General features: G+C 37.9%; 1 protein-coding gene across 1 annotated transcript in view; it reads right to left on the bottom strand.

Annotated features, from left to right (window-relative positions):
• Nucleotides 1-24,076, bottom strand: part of LOC146594475 (E3 ubiquitin-protein ligase parkin-like) — a 488,318-nt gene that overhangs the window by 8,874 nt on the left and 455,368 nt on the right. Inside the window, exon 8 of the mRNA XM_085307410.1 lies at nt 13,522-13,608. Within this exon, the coding sequence (XP_085163536.1) occupies nt 13,522-13,608 (87 nt within the window). The remainder of the gene's footprint in view (nt 1-13,521; nt 13,609-24,076) is intronic.

Genomic DNA, 24,076 nt, shown 5'->3' with positions numbered 1-24,076 from the left:
CAAGATCTTTGTCTCTGCATGAAACAGACATGAATGGGAGAAAAATGGAAGAAACTGATTGGTTGTAGGAATAAAGAGATAAAAAATGTAGAGGTTTCTAATTTCAACTATTAATGCCACTATAGCTCTTTTTTCATGTATTATAAAATTATTAAGGATTTATGAATGCAATATGGCCTACAAGACCTAGAATGTCTTACTGAGAAATAACCTAGTAAAATGCATCAGGGAATTCAAAATGTTGCTGTTGAGTAAGTATTTTTCTCCATGAGCTTATGTGCATTCAGTCCATAACAACATATATTTTTTTTAGTTTCAGGTTTTTGTTATCAGACTAAGCCATAAGGGATAAAATGAAGAGTCAAGAGCTGTACCAAAGAATTGGATTTTCCTTTATCTTTCGTATTCAGGGCCATACTCTGCCAAAAAAAGGGACTTTTTTATTTATTTTTGGTAATGCACTTGAAAATTATCTCACTGGTACTACTACAATGCAAGAACAATCCCAGGTTTGCAGTGGTAGCAGACACTAGAGTCCTTGATACTAGATTATGTGTTAGCTACAGGGCATGCATGCATGAATCAGAGAACACCAGCTAGTAGGTTAGTAAGTATCAAATCCACATTCTCCACTGAAACACAAGGGATTTTTCACTAGAAAAAGATCTCAGAGAAAAGAAACCACAGGCAAGGTGCTCATCTGGAATAAGTTTGAAGTTTGTGTATGTGTGTATATATATGCATATATGTATATAAAGTTGCCTCACAGATCAATAATTTTCAGAACTGAAGGAAATTCATGCCTGATGTACTCTGGAGGCACAACTCTAAAAAATAAAAGTACTTTACTACTGGTGTCTATTTAAATCACCTTCTTCCATCTTAAGCTAGCAAACCTAGTCTCCTTGACAATCGCCTAGCTATAATAGACCAAGTCTATCAACCAGAGGTTGCTCTCATATAATTTGACCTGTCTGGTCTCAGATAAGAAGCTCAGAGATTCTAGCTGTGCATCACCTGCCAGCTCGTCTAGGACAGGAGACTACAATACACTTGTGATGCCAGCCCCACACAATAAGCTCTAGTTCCTCCATTATTACAGAATATTTGTCACAACTGTCATAAAAAATTACTAGAGTCCCTCCATGCCCCTTCGTGATTCATCCTTTTTGATTCTTAGCTCTGCTGCAGGTTATGACCAGGAGTCAACACCCACAAGTAACAGGAAGCTACAGTATGAGCTGTTGCAAGTGTTATTCAGTATCTCCTCTGCAACATCCCCTTAAAGACACGGGCGGAAAACTCCATCTTGGTATCTCTGGGCCACACTGAAAGACTCATTTTTTCCAAAGAACTCAGAAAAAGAATGGAAATAAACCTAACAGGGACAAAGGGACCACAGAGACTGCTGAGCACCATACTGCAATGTAAGCACACGTACATGGAAAGCTCTTTATGCAGTTGATCAATATCAGGCACTACAGGGAAAAGTGCTATAGAGACAAAACGCATCTCGAAATAGAAACAGAGCATTCTTAAAGCAGCATCTACACAATATAGTATACATCGACTGGTCAGCAGAATAAGTACAGCAAACAAGCATATCTCTTCACGGTCAGCAACTAAGCAATACCATCCAATAATATCGTAATAACATTTACTGTAAAACTTTTTGTCCGAAGTATTGGGAGCGTAACATCTATAATGTTCAACTCAGATGTCCATGTTTTATGTATGCAACCACACTCCTTTTATGATCATGATTATTTTGCCTATCGCAGTTGGCGTCTAAAAACTGAAAACCCTYGATTCAGAATACAATATGAAGCTGTAAACATTGTATTTCGCTTAGCTTTGGTGAAATTTAGTTTCTGGACTCTCGCTTGATTGTTACTATTTAATTCCATTCTAATAAGTAAAAAAAATGGCCAGGCATAATTTTAAATAATGTATCCTAGTGTAGCTTTCTTTTGATCAGAAACACTTGATGTTAAGTTAATTTTCTTGGGAAATTATGATTTTTTWAAAAAATAAATTTTGTAAAATTGTGACTACGTGAAATATGTCATTTTGAAAAAGACTTAAATGTCTCAAAACAGCAAATATTACTCATTTTCCATCATGAATGTGAGAACAATCTGGCTATCTGGAAAGGATTTGAAAGGAAGACAAAGAAGAATTCATTGTACACAAAGCAACATTCAACTCACCATAACATTTACATTAACAGAGCCCACTAATTATTTTGGGGTAGAGATCTAAGCAAAGGCAGTTTTAGCCTCATCTGTTGCAGCCTAGTCTACAAGGACTGGTGACAGTCCAGCTTCTTTTTTTTTTTTTTTTTTTGTTTTCTCGACTTCTGCTGGGCTGTTCTATGAACATGTTCACATGAATCAACCTTCTGTCACATTTAATGTCTTTTATTTTAAATGTAGGGAAAAAAAACAGCAGATGCCTAGGGCACTAGATAAGATAGAGTAATTTTTGAAAAAAAAATCCTTTTTTTTTTTTTCTGAGTCATTTAAGAGATAAAATCTCACAAAGAGAGGTGCATATAGCTAGGGGACTAGCTAGGGTACTTTCTCTAGGAGTCTCGAGAAAGATTCATGCTGCTCAAAACAGTAAAAGGTGGTTATAGATCAGGAACAGCAAAGGTATCCATCAGTRGGAATACATTTAATGTGCAGGAGAAATAGAGGTGTCAGTAGCACATTGACYCAGTTAAAGTCAGATGAAGCAGCTTTGTGCAAGCCAATTCGTCTGGTTTGCCTAGGGAACTGTATATTAAAAAGAAAGAGCAGCTTTGTAATGACAACAACTAGCTAAAATTAAGGTTCAGTGATATACAGAGGATATTGTATCTGATACAAGATGAAAGAGAATTTTACCAACAACAGTCCTGGAGTTCTAGCTGATGACACTGCACATCAAGGCTCTCACTCTGCTTGTGGGGTCTGTTCAGATGAGCATGAATTAAATTCAGGGAGCTAGAGAATACTGAATTTGCACTGTTCTAACGCAGAAGATCTAATCTAATCTAATCTAATCTAAGTCATTCTTATAAGAGTGTTTTCCAACAGTGGAATGAAGAGCATGGCATCTCCAGAAAGTGGTAACATAGCTGCAAAGGACTGTCAGCTTAATCTTGTAAACAAAAGTAACCTGTCACATCTTTTTATTTTACTATTGCCCAAAATAGGAAAGCTAAATTTCTCTCTCTATAGTTCCCATGTATTTCTCATTAGACAGAAAGTAAAGAACTATTCTCGTATTTCCTCTGGTGCATCTTTATTTATAACACAAAGGTTAATTTTACAAGGACATTTCCTGGTTATAGTTATTTTTCTTGTTTCTTTAATTAGGCATCTGTGGGTTGAAGCGTCCTGTGCCTGACATTGTGAATACATCACCTACTAAACCCCTGAGTCTCAGTTTCTCTCCCTATTTGTACAAATCAAGCTATGTGTGCCTTTTTTTGTACAGCCATATTTTATTTAACTTTTAAATTTATCTGATGGAAAAAAATCAATGGTCTAATAATAGATACTCCACATTTCATACTGTGACTCAGGACTCATTCAAGGATGTTGTGTATGACAAACCACTAGCTTTTTCCTTCACTAAAATGTAGTCAAATAATTCAGACCTTTTGTGGTCAGCATTTGCTGTTTAGCATTTTGATTTTTTTTCTTTTTCCAGTACAGAAGGATGTTCACATAGAAATGATGCATTTTTCCTTTTTGTTACTCTTGCCTATAATACATCATTTCAAATACCTTGTCTCTTTTTTCCACCCTTCTAAAAGCAGTAAGAAAAGTTTGCTGAAATAGTGAAGAATCATTTTTATAATGGATATTTGCAATGTTTTAAAGCATGGACAGAAAACAATGATAACCAAGATCTGATTAAGAAGGTCCCATAACTGTGGAATCCAACATAATATATATGTTTTCTCTAATAACTCTTCACTGAAGGTTCAGAAAAAACCCATTATAGTACAATTACAAAAAGCAATACAATACAAATAATCTGGAGACATGTGATCTCGTAATTTTGTCAGCATTATTGTTTTTCATTACAATTTAGTAATTGCATTGCATAGTGTTTTTTTCCTTCTACAAGATTGTAAGAAATACATTACATCAAACCTGATTTGCATGAAGCATCCACTAAACATTTATTATCTTAGCATCACAATCATTCAGCTAAGGATATTTTGGGAGAGRGTTTGTTTGGGAAACCCATGTTAAAATCAAATTCTGAAATAGCTCTTGCTCTCAGCAGGCTGGTATGTTCTGCTGAATAATTACAGCAAATTGCCACCTACATAGAGACCAGGCTTCACAACTTTATATGCATGCTGGGAATCTACAGGCAAAATATCACAGCAGATTAGACTGATGTTGATCAGTGGGTGGGAAGAGAAGCCAGGCCAGTAATGTCTGTCAATTTGATACCACCTACTGGCAATTTTGGGATCTGCATAATAAGAAAATGGAAGGACGGGAAGGGCTTGAGGCTCACTTGCAGCCCAAGCAAGCAGGGAACCTCTCTGGGAAATGAACTACAAAAGACTTCAACAGAAGGCCAGGTAACCTGACATGCTTTCCTGGGTGAGTGTGCACACAACTGGGCTTTTATGCAGCACCTGTGGCAGCACAGAGCAGCAAAGGGCATTTCTGCAAAATGATCAAATGGGTCTGCCTTGGAAGCCACCATTTGCCTGAGAGCTCATGACCAAGTARGATCTGAACCCTCAAACTATGGCTAGGGCTGCAGTTAGGGCCCAGTGGTGTGCACTGATGAACAAGATCAAACCTGGAAAAAAATGCACTTCTAAGTTTTGCTCTGACTCAACAGGGGCTTTGGACAACTTTTGGTTTGGTCTGATGGGTTGCTAGGCTAACAAAACTTCTGGGTAAGCTGCAYACTGGCAGTAGTTAATATGTGGATCCTGCATCAGCTACTTGACTATAGTAAAAACAGGGACCCAAATAATAAAAACTGAGGTTGGACTTGAAGATGGTAGGCTTGGGAACAGACTTGAAGAGCCTGGCCTTAGTGAGCAAAGCCCCTAATTTAGGGTTAGATCTGAGAAAGGCAGCATCTCACAGGTTTAGAATGAAGTGGAAGTTAGGTTTTATAGCTATAAACTTATAGCTTGCAGGTTAAGGTTTACAATATGTAGTTTTGCAGCTTAGCAAAAATAGTATTGCTGTTTCTTGGAAGAGGCTGCAGTCTTGGTGCTATGCCAACACCACAGCTTAGGACCTGTCCAGGTTTGTCTGGACCTATTTTGGCCTGACTGGAGATTTGTTTTATCATGTAACAGCAACCATCTAATGGCCAGGTGACTATTATTTTGCTTCTGCTTTAGCTTTTGCTTTGTTTTGTATAATTGTGTAGTGTAACAATGTTATATGTATTTTTGCAACTAATAGATAGTAATGACAAGTACAGATACTCTGTGCAGAATGAACTACCTRTGATCCCAGAAAGCAGCACAGAGGAGTAAAGGCATGGGATGATATCACAGTCCTTGGAAGCATGGACACAGGATGATACTGAAGTCCCTAGGGTTATAAACAGCTCTACAGTGGTCAGTTACCCAAATGCAACCTTGGGAGCCGGGCAAAATTGGTTGCAGGGGTGACAAAGAGAACAAAGAACAAGTATTTAACATGCATAAAACACACCAAAGAGAGTAAATTTGGWTGCAATATGTACTTGCAGACCAAGAAAGAGTGTTTTAGTAATCATATAAAAGTGGCCTCAAACATATCCCATAGAGAGAAGAAACAACTAATGCCAACAACCTTCTCCTCCAAGTGAAGGACTCGCCATGCYTGCCGCAATCTGCCCCATTGAACTCTCAAGCTTCAAAGCCACAGGGGCAGTGGGACACCAGAGAAATAGTTGGATACTAGAAAGCTTGCATATACCTCATTGTAATAATACGTAATTTGAACAACAAGTGCTGGTATCATTTTAAGTGGACTAATAATAGTTCTTTGATTAACTTGCTAAGACTAGCAATAGTCTTGGTAAGACTAGCAATAAATTCTTGACTTTGCATTGACAATGAACCTGTTCCTAAATGAACACCTTTAGCCCATAAAAAGATCTTGAACGTAACCAGCTTGTGGGAATTCACATAGCCTATTCTTTAACTTGTGCACAGTAAATTGGTAAGAAGCAGCAGGAACCAAAGAGGTAAATTTAGTGTTGGATTTTGCCAGATCATGAGTTTTGCAGAACCAGGGCTACTATAAAGAACTGTCTGAGCCAGGATTAAGGCTTGGGCTAAGACTGCTTGAGCAGTGGTGCAGATTTAGGATCACACAGGTTTAGGGCTGGAATGAGAGGAGACTGCTATTTTACAGTGGCTACCTAACACAGCAGGTGAAAGGGAAGGGCATGGGAGCTTTTAAACTCAATATTGACTACTTAAGTCCACCATCCATTTTAACTGGTAGAAGTTACTGKCAACATCCAGTAGACAGAACACTACTTGAATGAATGGTTCCTCCAACTTCTAGAGCTGATACACACCTCCTAAATGAGAACTAGGAGTGAAGACTGGTATCAGGTATACTTGAAAGTTGTGTTTTCATTTTGCACCATCCTTTTATAACAATACATTTCCAATTTTGCAATCTACAGATCCTTTTGCAAAGTCAGGATGAATATGTATATTTGTCCCTTTAAACTCTGTAAAAATATAAGAGCAAATTCAGTGGAACTCACATATGTGAGGTATATCACTTCTCCAGAAGCAACAGTTCTATATTAAAAGTTGTGGGTGAATAATTTCTAGGAGCCCTGCAAGTTGAGACAAGTTAAGCAATCTTAGAGACTAGAATTAATCTCTCCACTGGACTCTAAGGCTTGGTGTGAGAGTTCATATTGCTTGGTGCTAGCATCCTTCAGGAAAAGAACTGGTAGTACAGGAATAGCTTGACTTTGGATTCATTCTAGTATAAAACAGTTTTGCATTGTACCGACAGGGATTTTCAGTATGAGTTTAGCCAGGAAGGCCAAGCTCAGATGGAGATGAAAGGTGACAAGGCTAGCATTAGGGTTGCAGCTGGGTTAGGATATGCTCTGACAGGATCTTAAGAGCTGGCACAGGAGAGACTAGTTGGTGAGTTTTAATATCTCAGCCACCACAGATAGTCTACATAGGCTTAGGTCTATAGCTGTAGCTAGGCTATGGTAAATGCTGCAGTTTGTTCAGGTGAGATGAACTAGATTTACATCTGGGTCCTGCAAAAGTTGCCAGACTGGGTTTGGGGGGTTATGCTACCAGAGGTGATGACTACAGGTTACTGGAGGGATTTATGTGCAGCTGTATTGTAGAAACCCCTCATGATGTTAATTTTTTCTCCTTACTAAATTCATTGCAATGCCTGAAAAAGCAAAACTCTCTAGCAAGCTTTACTCTTTTTACATTMAAAAACTCATTGGCTTGCCAAGACAAGATAATCAACAGATAAAACCATCTTGGGGAAAGCTGGCCCACAGAATTATTTATAACCCACTGCATCCACTTTATGCAAAATCTTTTCAAACATATATGTCTCTATGCCTCACATTCTATTGACTCACTTACCTTTGTGCCACTTCTACATCACTATCATTACTATTGCTATTACAATTTGACCTTGCAGGTGTCTTATCAATGTGCGAAGTATCAAAACAGCCCTTGGAGCTAGTCTCTACATGTTCAAATATATATTCACATCTTTACTGTCCAGTTGCTAGCGAGCAAGAAGATACATTACATTTCCTGGTAAAGAGTGAGCTGCCTAGAAAGATTTTGTGCTAGTGAAGTTTGCCTAATTTTAAACTGAAGACTTCTAGAGGAAGTTGATTTATGTCTAGATTTGCTATCAGTACAGACTGTGTAAATGTGTAAAAAGGGGCTAGGAAGCTTGGTTTTGTGGTGTAGATAGCAGAGACTATGGAGCTTTTCTAGACCTAAATCTAGCTGGAGTCTCTGCACTAGGATGAAGGCTAGGGTTAGGATTAGAACTGGGGCTAGAACTGTAGCCTGAGGGTTACTTTTGTCATTGTGTTTCTGTAGGCATTACTATATTACGAAAAGGATGGAGGTGGACGGACTACATTTAATATAAAAGCTGAATGAGATTGCTTACCTTTGAATAACAGAAATGTTAGGAGAGGAGTTAAGAGTTGGTTTGACACAAGTTTAAGAGTTAAATTTGGGACTGGAAGCAAAAGAGGCTTCCTGAAATGATTAGGATCCAGCAGGAGCACCTGTCCAGGTTTAGCTCTGAGTTGGCAGAGGTTATTGAGTTAAGATGAAGACTAAGGTTAGGGTTGGATTAAGGATTATCAAACCAGAGAATAGAAAGTAATGAACACTAATTAGGACTACAGTTAGAAGGAGCTCAGAGATCCATTTTGGACAAACACTGATACCAAACAGCAAGCACCAGCCAGATCCGTCTCACAGGACAGATTTAGGCCTGGCAGGAATCACTGAAATGGAGGTAGGGTTTTGGTTCAATTAAGTCCCTTATAATTTTTTCAGGGTTGGGCAGATAAGGATCCCTAGGATAGACATTACAGACCGAAGTGATTTAGCTCATGCAGGCAAAGGAGTCTCATCAAGTGCTCAAGTGCTTTTAAAGACAGAAATAAGTTATGGGCTTCTTTGACTTTCTATCGTTTTTGTGAATAGAGAGAGTTGGTCTGACACATAGAGTGTTAAAAACTGTCAGTGCTGCTAAAATATATGCTGTATGGGGAAAAACGGACATTACTTATACCTAACACTATAGTGCTATGGTCCCAAATAGAGCTATTTTATGTACATTTTTTTTAATTTATCCATATACCTATAATATACCTATAATCTAATGTACATAACTATCTTCTCAATAGTTTGGGGATTTCAGTGAAAGCTTAGCTTAATGTCATTATGCTCAAGTTACATTTTTGAAAAGAGATRCCAGGCAAGATGCATTTTCTTTGCAGTCACTGGGAGCACAGGATTCTGAATTATTTTGCTCAGCCTGTGCTTCAATTGAAAAAGATTATGCTTTTCTATTTTGTTAAAGAGTTGCAGGAGATCTTCTTACCACTGCAAAGAAGTTTTTATGATCATTTGCTTGGATTTACATTTATATTGTAGAGGAACTCCAGCATAGTGGGTTAGTTGTAGGAGGTTGTTATTCACCTGTGAATTTGGACAGATTATGCAATTTTCACACTGTAGCCATTAAGATTGGAAAAGGCAGCAGTTGACAGTCCATTAGCAAGCTTTTTTTGTGCTTTAGTGGTTTGCCATTTCCTGCTTTATGCATTTTGAAAAGTGCACACTTTGCTAAGGTGCACACATACAGGTATTTACCTAGAATTTTTCTCCTTACTCAGCAAAAAGTCATTTGTCCAATATTTCATTCAATGAACTACATTTGCTTCCAGTAACTATAAAGTTATCACCTTTACTGGGTCATTGATCCCATCATGTACATTGTACATTTTAATCCATCAAATATGATTACCTCTAACACCCCAACCTCCAAAGAGCTTTAAGAAGCTGTTACAATTTTTTTCTTAAAGAAAAAATTGTCAACTGAAGTTGCCAGGGATACATTTTCTTTTCCCTAAAATTATGCAATTTATACACTAAGATGAGAAACAATCAGTCCTGCACCAGTAAATGCTTAAGCCGAGTATCTGATGTCCCATCGGGACTAAAAATGGACACTTTAGTGGACACTTTAGAGGGTCCCAATGCAATAGCTGGGAATAGGCCTGAAAGACCTTGATATACCAGTGTTTAAGGCTAAGTTATCCTCTATGTGCCTATCCAAGTTTTGCCTTTTCCACACCAAACAGCAAGCAATACCCTCTAAATTCCCACTTTTTAAGTTTCAAACGCCTTTTTTTTTTTTTTTTTTCCCCGGATAGCCTTAAGCACCCACCGTTCATGGCCTTTTGCTTTGTTTCTCTCATGTCCTGTAGCAGTGGCTGCCCTGTTCCTTCCTCCTGCCAACCGACCTCATGTCGCTCCTCTGTCATCCTCACTGCTTCCCGGTTCCCCTGGCTCTGCTACCTCCTTTTGGTCTCAGGTTGCMTCTTTGTGACATTTGGCCCAATGAATTGCCCCTCGCCCCCAGCCACCATCCTTTCTGCCTCCTGTACCCTCTTGCTGTCCCATGTCCCCTAACAGGTCCATTCCCTTTTGTCCCTCTTCCTTCTCTTTCTGGAGCTCCTGTCGTATCACTAAAAGACCACAGGCAAGTGACAGTGTCTTCAGCTCTCATTGCCATCAGTGCCTGGATTTCACGGAGACTCGAAATGCCTGCATATCAGCCTCTACCTCTCTTCCCCAAGCTGCTCCTTTTCTCAGACTTCCTGACATGCTGTCAGGACACTGCTAGCCTCCCTGTCCTGCCATCCCCTGGGACTCCCAGGAAATATATTTCCTGGGTATCCCTACCTAGAAACAGATTTCTAGGTATTCCCTACCTAGAAACAGATGGTCAAAGATAAAGCAATCCATCTCCCTGCCCTAACAAACAGTACAACATTAGAAAATTGTCTTTGACTCACAGGGTTCTGCCGCTAATCGGGAGAGGGCCAGAAAGAACAAAAAAGCAGAAAGCACAGGTGGGTAAATGTCTAAATTAATTTCAGTGAAATAAATGGAGTCCACAATGCCCTTCTTTCCATATGTGTCTCACAAATATGTTTTGTATGCATGGTACATGAGTGTTTAGTGGTGGTAAACATGAGGTTTTAGTGATGCTTTCCGGATGAAAACAACATCTCATCAGCACTTTGGCCTGCATTATTTTATCTAGCTTTCTATTTGCTCTGCTGTTCACACATAGCAAGGGAAACATTCCTTCGGTGGTACATCTCCACCTTGTGGAGAAAATTAATTATTGCAACACTCTTAGTTTCCGAGAGAAAAAGTAGGCTGGCTGAAGTCAATGAACTCCAGTTTAGGTTGAAGTCTAAATGAATTTTAGTCTTGTCTGTCTGGGGAACCGATTTGCATAGTTGCAGCAGGTATTCTGGGACCACCACTTAGCTATTCTGGAACATCTCTTTGAGACTACAGGGAAGCTTTTCAGAAACAGTTGCCGTGTTCACTCTACATTGGAATAGCTTTCTAGTCAACTTTCCTAAGTCAACAGATCTTCTTGGATGCAATTTATGTGCTAGAAACTGGACTAGATGAACATACCATAAATATTGTCTCTCAAGTGAACACAAGGCAATACACAAAAGTTTAAAATAACCACTTCTTCCTGATGTCTTCTGACTTCTCCCTGTACACCTTTATTTTTTTGCCCTAGAGCATGCAAATAGTATAAACTCTAACTTCCACACAGCCAAGTTTGTTGAAATTAGTTGTAAGGTGCCATGACTGGTCACAGCCTTCAGTAATCTAGGCAAAAATGAACGTAAGTCTCTCCAAGATGAGGGGCAATGGCTGAGAYGACCTTGCCATCCTTTGTTGACACATAAAAGAAGAGAGTGTGGATAGCACCCTAGGGAGCTCTCCAGCCATGTAGAGGTGAGATTGCACTTCATAAAGTGACTGGAGGAAAGAGGGSTAACTACTGAGGGGGGCTCCTCGGCTGAGGGAACCATCCTCCTGCTTTGACAATCAATTAGGTATGGCAAATAGTGAGGAGTTGTCAATGAGCTCTGAATAAATACATTACTGAGCTTAATTCACCTTTTCTGGAACAACTTTTCAGACTGCCTGGTGGAGAGGTAGTTAATACAGATACAGCTATTTTCTGTTCAACTTTTCAAAATTTTCTTTGAGAATCACAAATGACACTTTTTTTAATGAGCATCAATAGCATAGTGAAAATAGTGCTCACTGTTCATGTTGTGACATATTTAAATTTTAGCTCTACTTAATTCAGATAAGACACTGAGCCTTGGTAGCCAGTTTACCAAGGCTGTTTTAGTTTTAGTTTAAGTATCTCTCAATTTCTCTGTTAAAGCTGTTTTGTTTTTACAGAAATGGCAGCGGAAACAGTGTTGTAAAGTTATTGCAAGCAAAAAGCGATCTTTCTTCATAGATTGTAGTTAAGCTGTGAAACCCGTTGTTACAGGGTACTGCAAATCCTGGAAATATATATGGCTTCAAAACAGGGATTGCATAAATAGATGGAATAAAAATTTGCTGCTGGCTAAACACAAAATATCACATCTGAGTCACAAATTACTAGAGGCTGGAAAAGTATTCAGGAAATGGGGCATCACTGCACTCTTGCACTCTTCTCTACGCATCAGTGCCTGATGCCTCGCTGTGAGAGACAGCATACCAAGCTAGATGAATTGTGGGTCTCATACTGCACAGCTGGTTTTATGTTTCAGGGCACTGGAGGTAGATGTCGTAAGCCACTGGGCTACAGGCTGTTTAATTCTGGCTCAATGAATGTTTAATTCTTCGTACAAAGTAAAAGAGCTTCAACAGGAAAGGTTAAAGGGAATAGCTTCTGCATAGCCTAGTGCAGGGTTCCCAAAGTATGGTAAATGAAGCATCTAATGGTGACACATGGCAAGGCTTCCCAGTGGGTCCCAGCTCGCTCCTCGTCCCTGCCTGCAGGGAGGCCCACATATGAGCTGCGCATGCGGGGCAGACAGCTGACCACCAGCCCCCTTTCCCCTTTGATACCTGCCCACAGCCCACATCTGCACACTGGACTGTGTGGGAACTCAGTGGTCAAGTCTCCTTGTAGCACCAAACGTGTAAGACATTTGAATCTTAGTTTTCCGTTTCCTTTGGGAGCACCCCAGTCATCAATGTATGAGATATTTAGGGGTAATCTCTCTCATTTTTTGCATTCTTCCTGCTCCTGCCTCTTTTTTTTTTTTTTTTTTAATATTATATTTTTTTTTTTTTCTATAAAATTTATATAAAATTTCAAAAAAAAAAAAAAAAAAAAAAAAAAAAAAAAAAAAAAAAAGAAAAAAAAGTGTTGGTTAAGAAAAACTATTTTCTGTCCAGGTCTATATACAATAGATACAAAATTATAGAACAGCCTAGAGTAATGATCACCTAACAACTTCCAGTCTAGGCATTTTTTTTTAATTATTTTCTCTAAGCTAAAATATAAACTACCAACAGGATTTTCAGCCTAGGCTATATAAAAACCCTGCTATCCAGTCCAAACCCATATGCCTTCCTGACTAGTGCACTGAATATAAGCTGAAAGGCAGCAAGACTGCAGAAAGCATTTCAAAGATGCTCACACTGAATAGGAGACAACCTCAAAAGCCCACTAGGAAGGCCTATTCTTTGTAAATCGATGGCAGAGCAGTGTGTGTTTCTGACAAACTCAACTGCTCTATCAATCAAAGTGTCTGAAATCCACAGCAAAGCCAATTCGGCAGCTCCAGTGACTGGAGTAATTCAACATGAACATAATTGCTTTTACTTAGGGTTATAATTAGGACCCATTTGACAAATGCTGCTCTAGCTGGGCCAAGGATGTAATGAGTAATGGGGCTCCCTACCTTCTGGGCCACAGCTCCCTGCACGCCAAGGAGAGGGCTGCATTCCCCTTCATGGTACTCTTCCTTACATTCACGGCAGAACACAAACTGGAAAACAAAGCAAAACACATCAGTCATAAAAACACATTAGGAATATAGACAGCAGATTACAATCAGAGAGAGCCATACAGCAGATGAGCTCTTGCCTTCCTCATCCTCTTCAATTTCCATAATCCTCCTAATTATGCATCTTACTATACCATCTGATCATTAACATAACAATTTTGCAGTTATTATGATATGTTCCTTAAGTGAAATAAAATAAATATCATTATTAAAAATAGAGTTTTGGTATATGGTCCATTTAGGAACATAAAGTCATACTAGATACTTCTGAGTGTGTTTCTCCTACAGTGAAATCTATTTATACAAGAAGGGTGTTGGCTAAAACATGCAGTTCAGCTTTACAGTGTTTACTAATGGATGTAGTTTATAGCGATAATTCTGGACAGATCACATTCTCTATGGAAATATTACTGAATTTAGTAGGAGATGATAACTTTATATGTCATTTGAAATATGATTTTATAGAAAATTGTATCATTTCCGTGGACTTTTATAGAGTGGCTTAAAAAAAATCTATAGAAAGAGCACAGTGATTGGTTACCTACATGAGCTTTAACGGACTACCTCTAGACCCTTACTGAATTTCTAGCAGTTGTTCAGGTTTCATCTTGCTTAAATTCTATTGTTCTTCATACACGGTTTCATCCAAAATAATGTCTTTTGCAAAAGAGTAAAACAATTGTCCATCTCTTAGGTTGAGCTGCCACTGCTACCTAAACTGGTTCATATATATCAAGTTTGATGCATTTTTTTTTTACTCTGAAATGAAGATATCTGTCTTGACATGTGACAAAATCTTTGACCCATCAATGCTGCATTAATTTTTATGTCTCTGCAGGTAAGAGGAAAAGTCAATAACATAAAATGGGTCTTATGCTGTTCTAAAACCATGCTGTCTTGATACCCCTCCAGACTCTGAAAGACATCTCACTAGTGAGCAATTTTGACTAGCATTATAAGCAAGACTGATAAAACAGCTGTGATTTATAGATGCAGAGCTGTATTCACAGGTAGTGAATAAGGATATCAGGAGGACATGACACTGCAACATTTGTTCGCCACGAATATGATCTTTTGAAATTTTGTTTTGAATTCCTTCAAGCCTCATTGTCACTTTCATAAGAAMCATTGAAAATCATATTTCATCTAAAGAAACTAGACTTTTATGAAAACCAGCATTATGAAAGTCCAAAAGGGTTGATTCTGTTATTCAGAAAGTCAGGGAAATTTGAAGTGGAGGAATGGAGTGAGTGTTTTATCTTCCAGTGATATCAAACAAAATCACCAGTTTGCTTTCCTATCTCTTCTATTCATTGTTTTTCAATCATTTCAAATGTTTTATTTTACTTTAATTAACAGTGACCTGCTAATTCATTTCTGCTTGCTATCAAACAGTTTGATGAAGGAGGCACTTCTGCAAGATACGTTGTATGAGAGGCTGTATTATTATATTATAATATCATTTAATAACAATAATAAACTCAAATATTTGTACTATAGTAGTGGTAGAATGGTACTGTTTCAGCCATGGTGAGCACTGCCCAAACACATATACAGAGGAACTCTCTTGATACCTAGCATGTTAAAGACATTTTATCATTTAACAATTAATGTTGTGGCCAGGCTTAAGTGTGCTTCCCACCATATGTGTCCCCTTCTCTTTTTACTTCTTGGACTTTTTATTTCCTTTTGAACACATTTGTCTGAAAATATTTGTCTGAAAGTGTTTTGTATACAGTTGCTGTAACTACCTTATCACAAAATGCCTTAGCTTCCTTTTCTCCCTCTTCTTGCACAATTCCCTCCTCTCTCTCTCTCACARTTCTCATGCAAGTGGAATATTGCATATCTCATGAAGCTTAAAAAGGAGGAAATACTGAAAAAAAGGACATACATTGTAAAGATATTCCAGCTGCCTCACAATGCAGTCTGTGTGCTGTTCCTATGTATTATAACAATGCTATTCATAAACTCATGCYGTACTGTTTAAAGGAGTAATACGCATTTTTTCATTCTAGCAGACATTTTTTCGTTCTAGCAGACATTTTTTAAACTTACTTTTAAAATAAAATATCCTCAGGAGCAAGACCACAGTGCTGATCATATTTTCCCCATACACCTTCTCTAGTGGAAATGTGCATGACTGTGTATACTATAACAATTTTATATCCTGCAAGTAAGTCCATGACAGATTCTGTTGCATGCTTGTGATGAAGTCTGATTTTTTTGGTGACACAGGATACTCTTTTCACATCTTATTAGATAATGGATGAGATGTAAAATCCCTTTTATGGCAAAGGAATCCCTGCAGACTGATCAGTTTTTCAGAATAAATAAGCATCTCAAAAAAAAAAATGCATTAAACACTCCTTTTTATGGCAAAGCATCCATCATTAAAGAAAATGCATGTCACAACAAAGAGAAGTTTGTGATAGTTTCAATCGTTTTTTACATTCAGACATGGAAAATATACTGTTTCAGGAATGAAATGTAGCAACTGCAAAAATGTTGTCCATTAACCTGTACTTTGTGGCTTCATTAATATTAATAAAGTTAGTTTGCCCATTGAAAGAAAAAGATTTAAGTTGTTTAGTCAGGATTTAACACTTTTTCATAAATTTGATATTAGTATGTGTTTAAAAATTATGTTAAGTAGTGTAATTACTAATATTAGCCATATTTTCTCTCTTATTTGCCAAGAAGACTGGCAGATTACTCTGATAATAACAACTGTTCACAATCTTTGTGTGTTTAGCACTTACCGTTGCTACTCCTGAAAGATTCTTTGGTTGGAAAACAACCAACAAAAAAAATAAATCCCAAAGGTCTCAAACCTACTCTCTAGGTTTATGCATTAAAATGAGGATTAGTAGGGAAATGCCCAAAGCGCTTAAGGAATTTAGGCATTGGAAATTAATACAGTCTCTGTCAGGGCTTTTGAATATCTATAAAAATGTATGAGAGGGACCTAAAAAGAAATCCTGAATCAGGGTGGTGAAACCAAGATATTTTCTCAATTATTTCTGACTGGGCCTTTCATGTGGTCTTAAGTTTGGAAGGGAGAGCAGAATGCAGCACTTATTTTGGATGAAAGAAAAATGACTTGTTTTTTTTTAAGTACACTCATTTTTTAGAAACACGATTCTGCCATTTCCTTTTTCATAACTTTTCATAGATCTGCTTTTTCTTGGACTGAACATGATGCTTCTCATTCTCTCTCTTGCTAACTGCAAACTCCTCCTCTTTGGTCTCTGGCAATGATAATGTCTCCCTGTGACTTGTCAAATGTCACTGTTAAAATCAGCTTGCATCCAAAATACTTCAAATACAATACTCCTGTTTCTGAATCCCTAAAAATTGAGCATCCTACTGTTATTTTTAAGTTACCCTCAGCTCAGATATTCCCTTTCTTTTTCACTCTTACCTGCTTCTCTCTACATAGCAAAATGAAGACAAGGTTGTAGCAGCGAGGTGCTCCTAGTCAAGGTTTAATCTGCAGCACTATTGGTGCACTGCTAAGGACTTCCGTGTGAGCTAGTGACTCAAGAATATACACAGATTTCTTGTGAGGCTTGTGCAATCCATGATGAAATTTGGGCTGCCACGTTTTTACTGACACAGTTATCACTATTAGCTAAAGACATGCATGTATATAGTTTGGTGAAAGACTATCTTCAAGTCTAGATTAAAGACATCAGGTGAGGAAAGACCTACTCATACCTCATGTACAGTGTTTTAACAACTATTCGAAATTGCTGTTCTAAATTGTATCTAATTTATAATTTGACTTTTTCTGTATATAGCTTCCAGCCACTGCTTTCTGCTTTGCATTTCTCTGCTACAATAGCCTTTCAGTATCACATATTTTCTTCCTATGAAGATATCTATCTATTATAACCAAGCTACCTCCTAATCTTCTTTAGGCTGAATGGAGGAACTCTGAGTTTCTCACTGATTAAGCCATTCCTCCTCCTCAGCCCACCCCCAGACCCAAATCATATCCATGCTACTTTTCTGGGGACTGTCTTGTATTTGTCATTAATCATCATTTCACTAATCTCTATCGACTGAATCTTTATATTTATTTCTGGATCACTGACAAATATTGAATAGTGACATGATTATTATCAAGCCCTCTTGAATCCACTAGCAATAACGTGCTGCTCAGGGATTCTCCCCAGAAAAGGTATCTCTACATGACCACCACCCCATGCCACACGTGTGTGGTCACATGGTAGTGGTCAGACTATGCTGCTGCACAAACTCTCTTCCTCATCATCATTTCAGTTGGAACTCAGTTCCTTAAAGTCCTTTATTGACATATTTCCTTATCAGAATATTCTATAGTTTGAATATAAATTGTTTTCTTTTCGTATAAAACTTTTAATTTCATAATAGAATGAAACTAGTTTCTCCTGATACAGCCTAATGTCATTAAGAGTATATTGATTAGCATGTTTATCAAGACTGTTTGTCTTCTCGGTTTGTCTACCTTTTCTCTTTGACCTTCCCTCATTCAGTGCTGGCTGTCTAGACCAATCACTACAGATGGGAATCATGAAAACTAAAGCTACTAAATGAAGGCAGGATCAGCATCTCTCTGCTCCCCATGGGGCTTTCTGCCATTAGGGTAAATCTTGTTTGCAAGACAGGAAAAGCTTCCTCAAAAGCAGGACAATATGAATGAAGGAAATTCACAGATCTTACCATCTTTCACTAATATGCAGGGCTTACAACTTCTATCTTGCCTTCTCAGGGAAATATGTATCACAGGAACGCAACCCTCAATATCTCTACCCACTCTTTCCTCCAAAAAAAGTCCATAAAAGCAAAACAAAGAAAGAGTGCTCTCTTACAGTCATAATTCAGGTTGAAGGTGAAATAAACYGCAGATGGCAGGTAACAGTTTTATTATTTAATGAGCTGCCAGAAAAATCATATAATGTGCTGTTGTAATGTGGGAAGCCTATAGCCTTTAGAGAGAATACTAGGTAAACTAAGTATAAGCTAATATAGAGAGAGAGCTAGAGTCAGTTTTGCATTTGAGAACAGTTTGGTAATATGTTACACATCAAAGCAGAAAAATGTAACATTGTGGGATACTTGTGTGGCTTTGATCATGAACCCATCAGAGCATCTTGGAATTGTGAGCAAATCTGTCCTATTTACAATGTTTACAATGCTCCTGAAGCAGAAAAGTACTATTATTCCTATTTTAGTGATTGGAGCCTAACTGATAGAAATCCATAGGCCCAAGATCCTTAAAATTCGAAGATCTTAATTAAATTAATGTGGAAACCTGAATACCATTGAGGATTCACACCAAAGAAGCCTGTCCAAGGCCTCACAGGAGCACTGTAAAAGAGAAGATTTGCAGTTTTTAGACACTGAAATCCCCTATAATCATCTAAGGTTATTGCTTGGAAGAGCCACACTTTGGTTTCATAAGGTCAATCCTCAGTCTAATAAAGGTAACAGCCATACTGTTTCCATGCTTTGTTGTTTTTGGGAAATGAAAATATGATGGGGGGAGTGCAAATAAGTAGACAGCACAAATCATACAGAAGCTCAAATGAATTCCAAACAGCAATTGCTTAGCTGTATGCAGGGAATGTAGATTTTCTTTTTTTTTAATCAGGCCATCATGATTTTTTTGGCTAGATTTTTTACCTGGAGAGTGTTTAATTAAATAGTACAAATAAAACACTAGAAAGGCAAGAGATTATTTCTCTTCACCTGATGACATGATCATCTGGTCAAAAAAAGATCTTGAAAATGTGAAATATAATAAGGCATCAAGGCTTTTGACTACAAGGTTTTTGTAGTCAAACTATAAGCTGCTGATTGGAATAAAGATTTATAGTTAAAGTATAGGCATGCCTTAAGGCAAATCAAAGCCTCCAGAGAATGACATATACAAAAGCACTGCCCATGCTACCCAATGTCATCTCTCTTTATAGTGTATTTCCACTTAGGAAAATATAACTTTCAATTGCACTTTACAAAGTATAAATTACAATGTCATAGTGAAACATGCCTACAGAAAAGGTATTTTTGTGGGAAAAGAAAAAAAACTAACTCCCAAATTTCACAAGAAATGGTTCTATATGCTATATATACCTTGAGTAAGAGAGCAGTCTGATTGCTTGGCTAGAATTCAAACCTGCATTAACACAGACTAAGCATTTTGTAGTTTGAAACTCTGTACTTTGATATTTCTTTCTATCCAAAGTCAATTATCCCCCCCTCTTTATTTTTTCTTTTTCTTTTCCTTTTTTTTTTTTTTTTTTAGAAGAATGTCACAGTCATTGCTGAGCTACTGTTGTGAACTACACATTTGGGGTATTGGATTGACTTTGCCTCTGGCACTTTGTTACATCAAGCACCAAGTGTGAGACTGTCAGCCATATGCCCCATTTTTTGATATTTCTTGTGCTTACAGCAAAAACCTTTAAAAACAGAATATTTACCATTTGCAGTAGCCATGTTTACCTAAGATTTGTGGCTTTGCCTATTGTAAGTTATATAAAACCTTGCAAATACTACTATAAAGATAAATACCACAGTAGAAAAAGTATCCATTTTTAATGACACCAGCTTTACCAGATATAATGCAACTGCAAAATATAGTAGTATTTGTAGAACAATCTTGGTCTTCTTCCTTATCATAAGGTACACACACTTACTATTCATATTTCATCTAAAATCAAATTTTTGTGAGGAGAACAACAATCTATCAAAACATGGTGTCAAAAATATAGCTGCAGTCTCTGCGCAGCTTTTGCAATCTAAGGCAATTTGCCTCAACATTATAAGTGGCAATTTTCTATAAACATTAAAAGCTTTAAGTATAGGACTGCATCAAAATGTCTTAGAGCTTTCCATGTTTTTCTCTTGAATCTAAAAGTGAAATTCTGCCTGCTGAGTAACACAAAATGACCTACAGGCTCATTTGCTAAGAGGTATGATGGTATTCATAACCAGATTCTCTTCAGCGAGTGCTGAAGAATTTGCATCTGCAAGCAGGAAGCCTTTCCTGGAGCCTTCCTGGCATCAGATTATCTTATCCTGTAAGACAGATTGGTAACATGGATGGCATAAGCTCAGAGTACATCTCTCAGACCTCTCCAGATCTCCTGATTACTGATTTATGTGGATGGGCAATCTTATCTGGCCACCCTAGCCCCCTTCTGAATTGCCCCACATCTACACATACAGGTATTGCACAGTCTTGTTCTTAGTACATTGAGYGGATGTGGGGCAATCTAGCCCATTCCAGGAAAAGAGAATGAAAAGCCTATAAAACACTACTAAGGAAAATCTGTAATGAGATTATGTGGTATATTGATAGTATGAAAAACATCCACTTGTGCTGTTATGCGTACATAATAGAGTCAGATCTTGTCATCACTAAAAAAACTTCATCTGATAATTGACTACCCAGGGCAAATATGAACTCTCAAACTCTGCAAAATTTTTGAAGTGGACCTTTTTTTTTTCTTGGTTGTTTTTGACATAGCCCTGGCAGAAGTGCACATTTATGGTGAGCAGAACAATGCTCTGCACTGGGCTACTGGGAAGAGATGCCCAGGTTTGATGCTGACCCAGCTACCACTGGGAAAGCCAAAGAAGCAGCAGCAAGGTAGGCAGCTGCCTACAGCAGCAGACTGCTAAAGGCAGCAGCAAAACATACATATCCCTGTTGCATACCTCTCCTGCGCAAGGGCTCTGAATAGCTAAGGAGRGAGCTAGGCTTCCAGTTCCTGGTGTTACAGGGAGTATGAGAAGTCCTCTGATGTTAAACGCTGTTCCTTGGAGCTGCTGTGCCTAGCCCAGAAGCAGCTGGGGAGCAAGAGCAAGCCTTATTTCCGCAGTTCCTCATCCCTGCATGCCCTCTTCTCCTCTCCACCTCCTCCTGTCGTTTCCACAGCAGCAGGAGCCCCCTTCTCCTCTAGGTGACAAAACTGAATTTTACTTGCAGCTACACTGCTGAGAAGCTTTGAGCTAGCCCTGCTGGAAGTCGTACAGCCTTGTCAGTAATCTGTAGCTAATGCAGCTATAGTGCTTTGGGGACCTGGACTACTATCTCTGCGTGATGCTGTATGTCGCTGGGTAGATGTTTCAGCACTGCTTGGAGCTAGCTTGGGGATGCAGAAGTACATAGATCCCTGACTTCACTGTGTAGTACAGGCATGACAATGAAACTTAAGGCAAAGTGTTATGTTCTTGCTGGCATCACTGGTGAGGAAAAAAACGTTTGTATATTGGCTTAATTCTTTTCCCATTGAAGTAACTGAAGTGAGTGGTACAAATGCCTAGACATATTTATTTAGCTTATAATTTTGAGCAATTTAATGCCTGGATGACTAGGAAAATGCAAAATGGTTGCAGATAAACTTAAGATTTCCACAGATGATTTCCATAAAAAATGATATGGAATTTAAAAGAGGAGAAAACTATTATTCCCTCTTTATCAATTAATGGAATACACTAGAAACTAAGTGCAAGGGATAAGGGAATTAGCGGGATTTATGACTGGTAGGAACACTTTAAAGGCAGCTAGGAATGTAAAATGTATCTCAATGGTGATTTTTTAAAGTCATTTTTTTAAATCCAGTGGAGAATATTTTCTATATTTTGAATATCTCACTACAGAACATAACATTCCACTTACTACTGATAAAAAGAAAAGAAACCCAAACCTCTAATACCTAACACATACAGGCATATATTAAAACATACACTGTGTCTGTCTCTCTCAGTAATAGAAATCCACTGTAACTCCCACAGAACAATATTGTATTTACTCTTGCATGAAGAAAGTCAGACCTTGGATCATGTTCTAAAAAAAAAAAAATCTGTCATTAATAAAATAGATACAAAGAAGAATTTGAAGTAAAATTTCACAAGGAAGAAAGCATTATTTATAAGGAAATAGGATATAAAGAGGGGAAATTATAGTTATCTTGAGATTCCCTTAGAAAGTGAGAGACAAAGCATTTTATAACAGGCATAACAGAGTATCTTTCAAAAAATTTTTTTTCCTGCAGAAGATGTAGTACTTTACTTGCATTGTGTCAAAAGGTTTTTTGCAACAAAGTGGCTGAAGCTACATTAAAATGACCTGCACTTTATCACTTCTCCCAATTTTAACGAAGGTATTTGTTGCTGAATGCATGTAGCTGGTCATAAGGAATGAAATTTACTGCCTGTGGCTTTAGCTGCATCTCTAGCAGCTTTGGCGTTCAATTAATATACCCCAAAATGGTACGACAAACCCATTTCCATATGGTAATACTGCTGCTATGGATGCATGCCCTGGGCATTTGAGCTGCTAGCTGCACAATTTATATGTGCAAACAGACCTAGAAATCTGATGGATTCATTAACATGGTTTTCGAAATGAAGAACTGAACATACAGGTTGGGAAGCTGATGAGAGTTAAGCAATTAGTCAGTGCCTAATTCACAGTGACCTGCAATAGAAATCAGGTCTCTCACTTTCTCTTGTGCTTTTAAAAAGCCTTAATATCACCAAGGCACTCCTCACAGATGAACCTTTATTTTGTACTACTCAGACTGCATTGCTGTAGCCATCTAAATGAAACATTTATTTTCTTTATCTCCTGTGTTGCTGTAGCCCTCTAAAAGAAATATGCATTTTCTTCATCTCCTGGTTTCTGAATTTAACCTGAATTTTAAGAAAAACCTACCTAGCAATATGAAAAACTTTCCAGAAGATGGCAGCAGTGATACAGGAATCAGCACAGGATGGTTTTGCTAAGCTTTTGCAATTGAAAAACATAAAAAACCATACTCAAAAACTGAGATCCAATGAGGGGTTATTAACAGCTGATACATGCAAAACTAGCCCTGACAAGACAATCTCATAAAGAAGAAATGGTATTCAGATGCACTGAAACACATAAAAAGAAGCAAGGGGTGCTCTTTATTTCAAGGACATTGTAACTTACATTTCTCAAATACGGCAACAGCTGAACTCCGTCTCCCACCAATCTAATCCCCTCCGCCAACCTAACCTTCTAAATATTACCATTTAGCAAATAAAATAGCATAAATAATATACATAAGATAACTATAGAGCATGGTGCTGTTCTAAGAGTTTTGCTGGGTTCACAATCTCGCTTATGTGTTGCACATGCTTTTAACAACTATAAACACACAGCCTACAGCCTAGAGAGAGCACAAATCAGTGAAGAGATTTCTATAGGTTCCTCTCTTGCAAGGAAATGCTGAGCTTCTGCACAAGGATCCAGTGAGAGTGCCTTTCCCTTCAGTAACTGAATTAAGCAAGGCATTAGGGTATTTTTCTGAAAGAAATTTTGAGGGCAGTGGGAAGGGAATGATCTTCTGCCTCTTTTTTTTTTTTTACTTCTGGTTTTTTATGTTTCTCCTATGAACACGTGACTCCGTTAAAATTAGGGAATAAC

Source organism: Rhea americana, unplaced genomic scaffold (genome assembly GCF_003343005.1).
Source record: "Rhea americana isolate MKP2758 unplaced genomic scaffold, rheAme1 scaffold_258, whole genome shotgun sequence".
Classification (NCBI taxonomy): domain Eukaryota; kingdom Metazoa; phylum Chordata; class Aves; order Rheiformes; family Rheidae; genus Rhea; species Rhea americana.
This window is presented reverse-complemented; position numbering and strand designations above follow the sequence as displayed.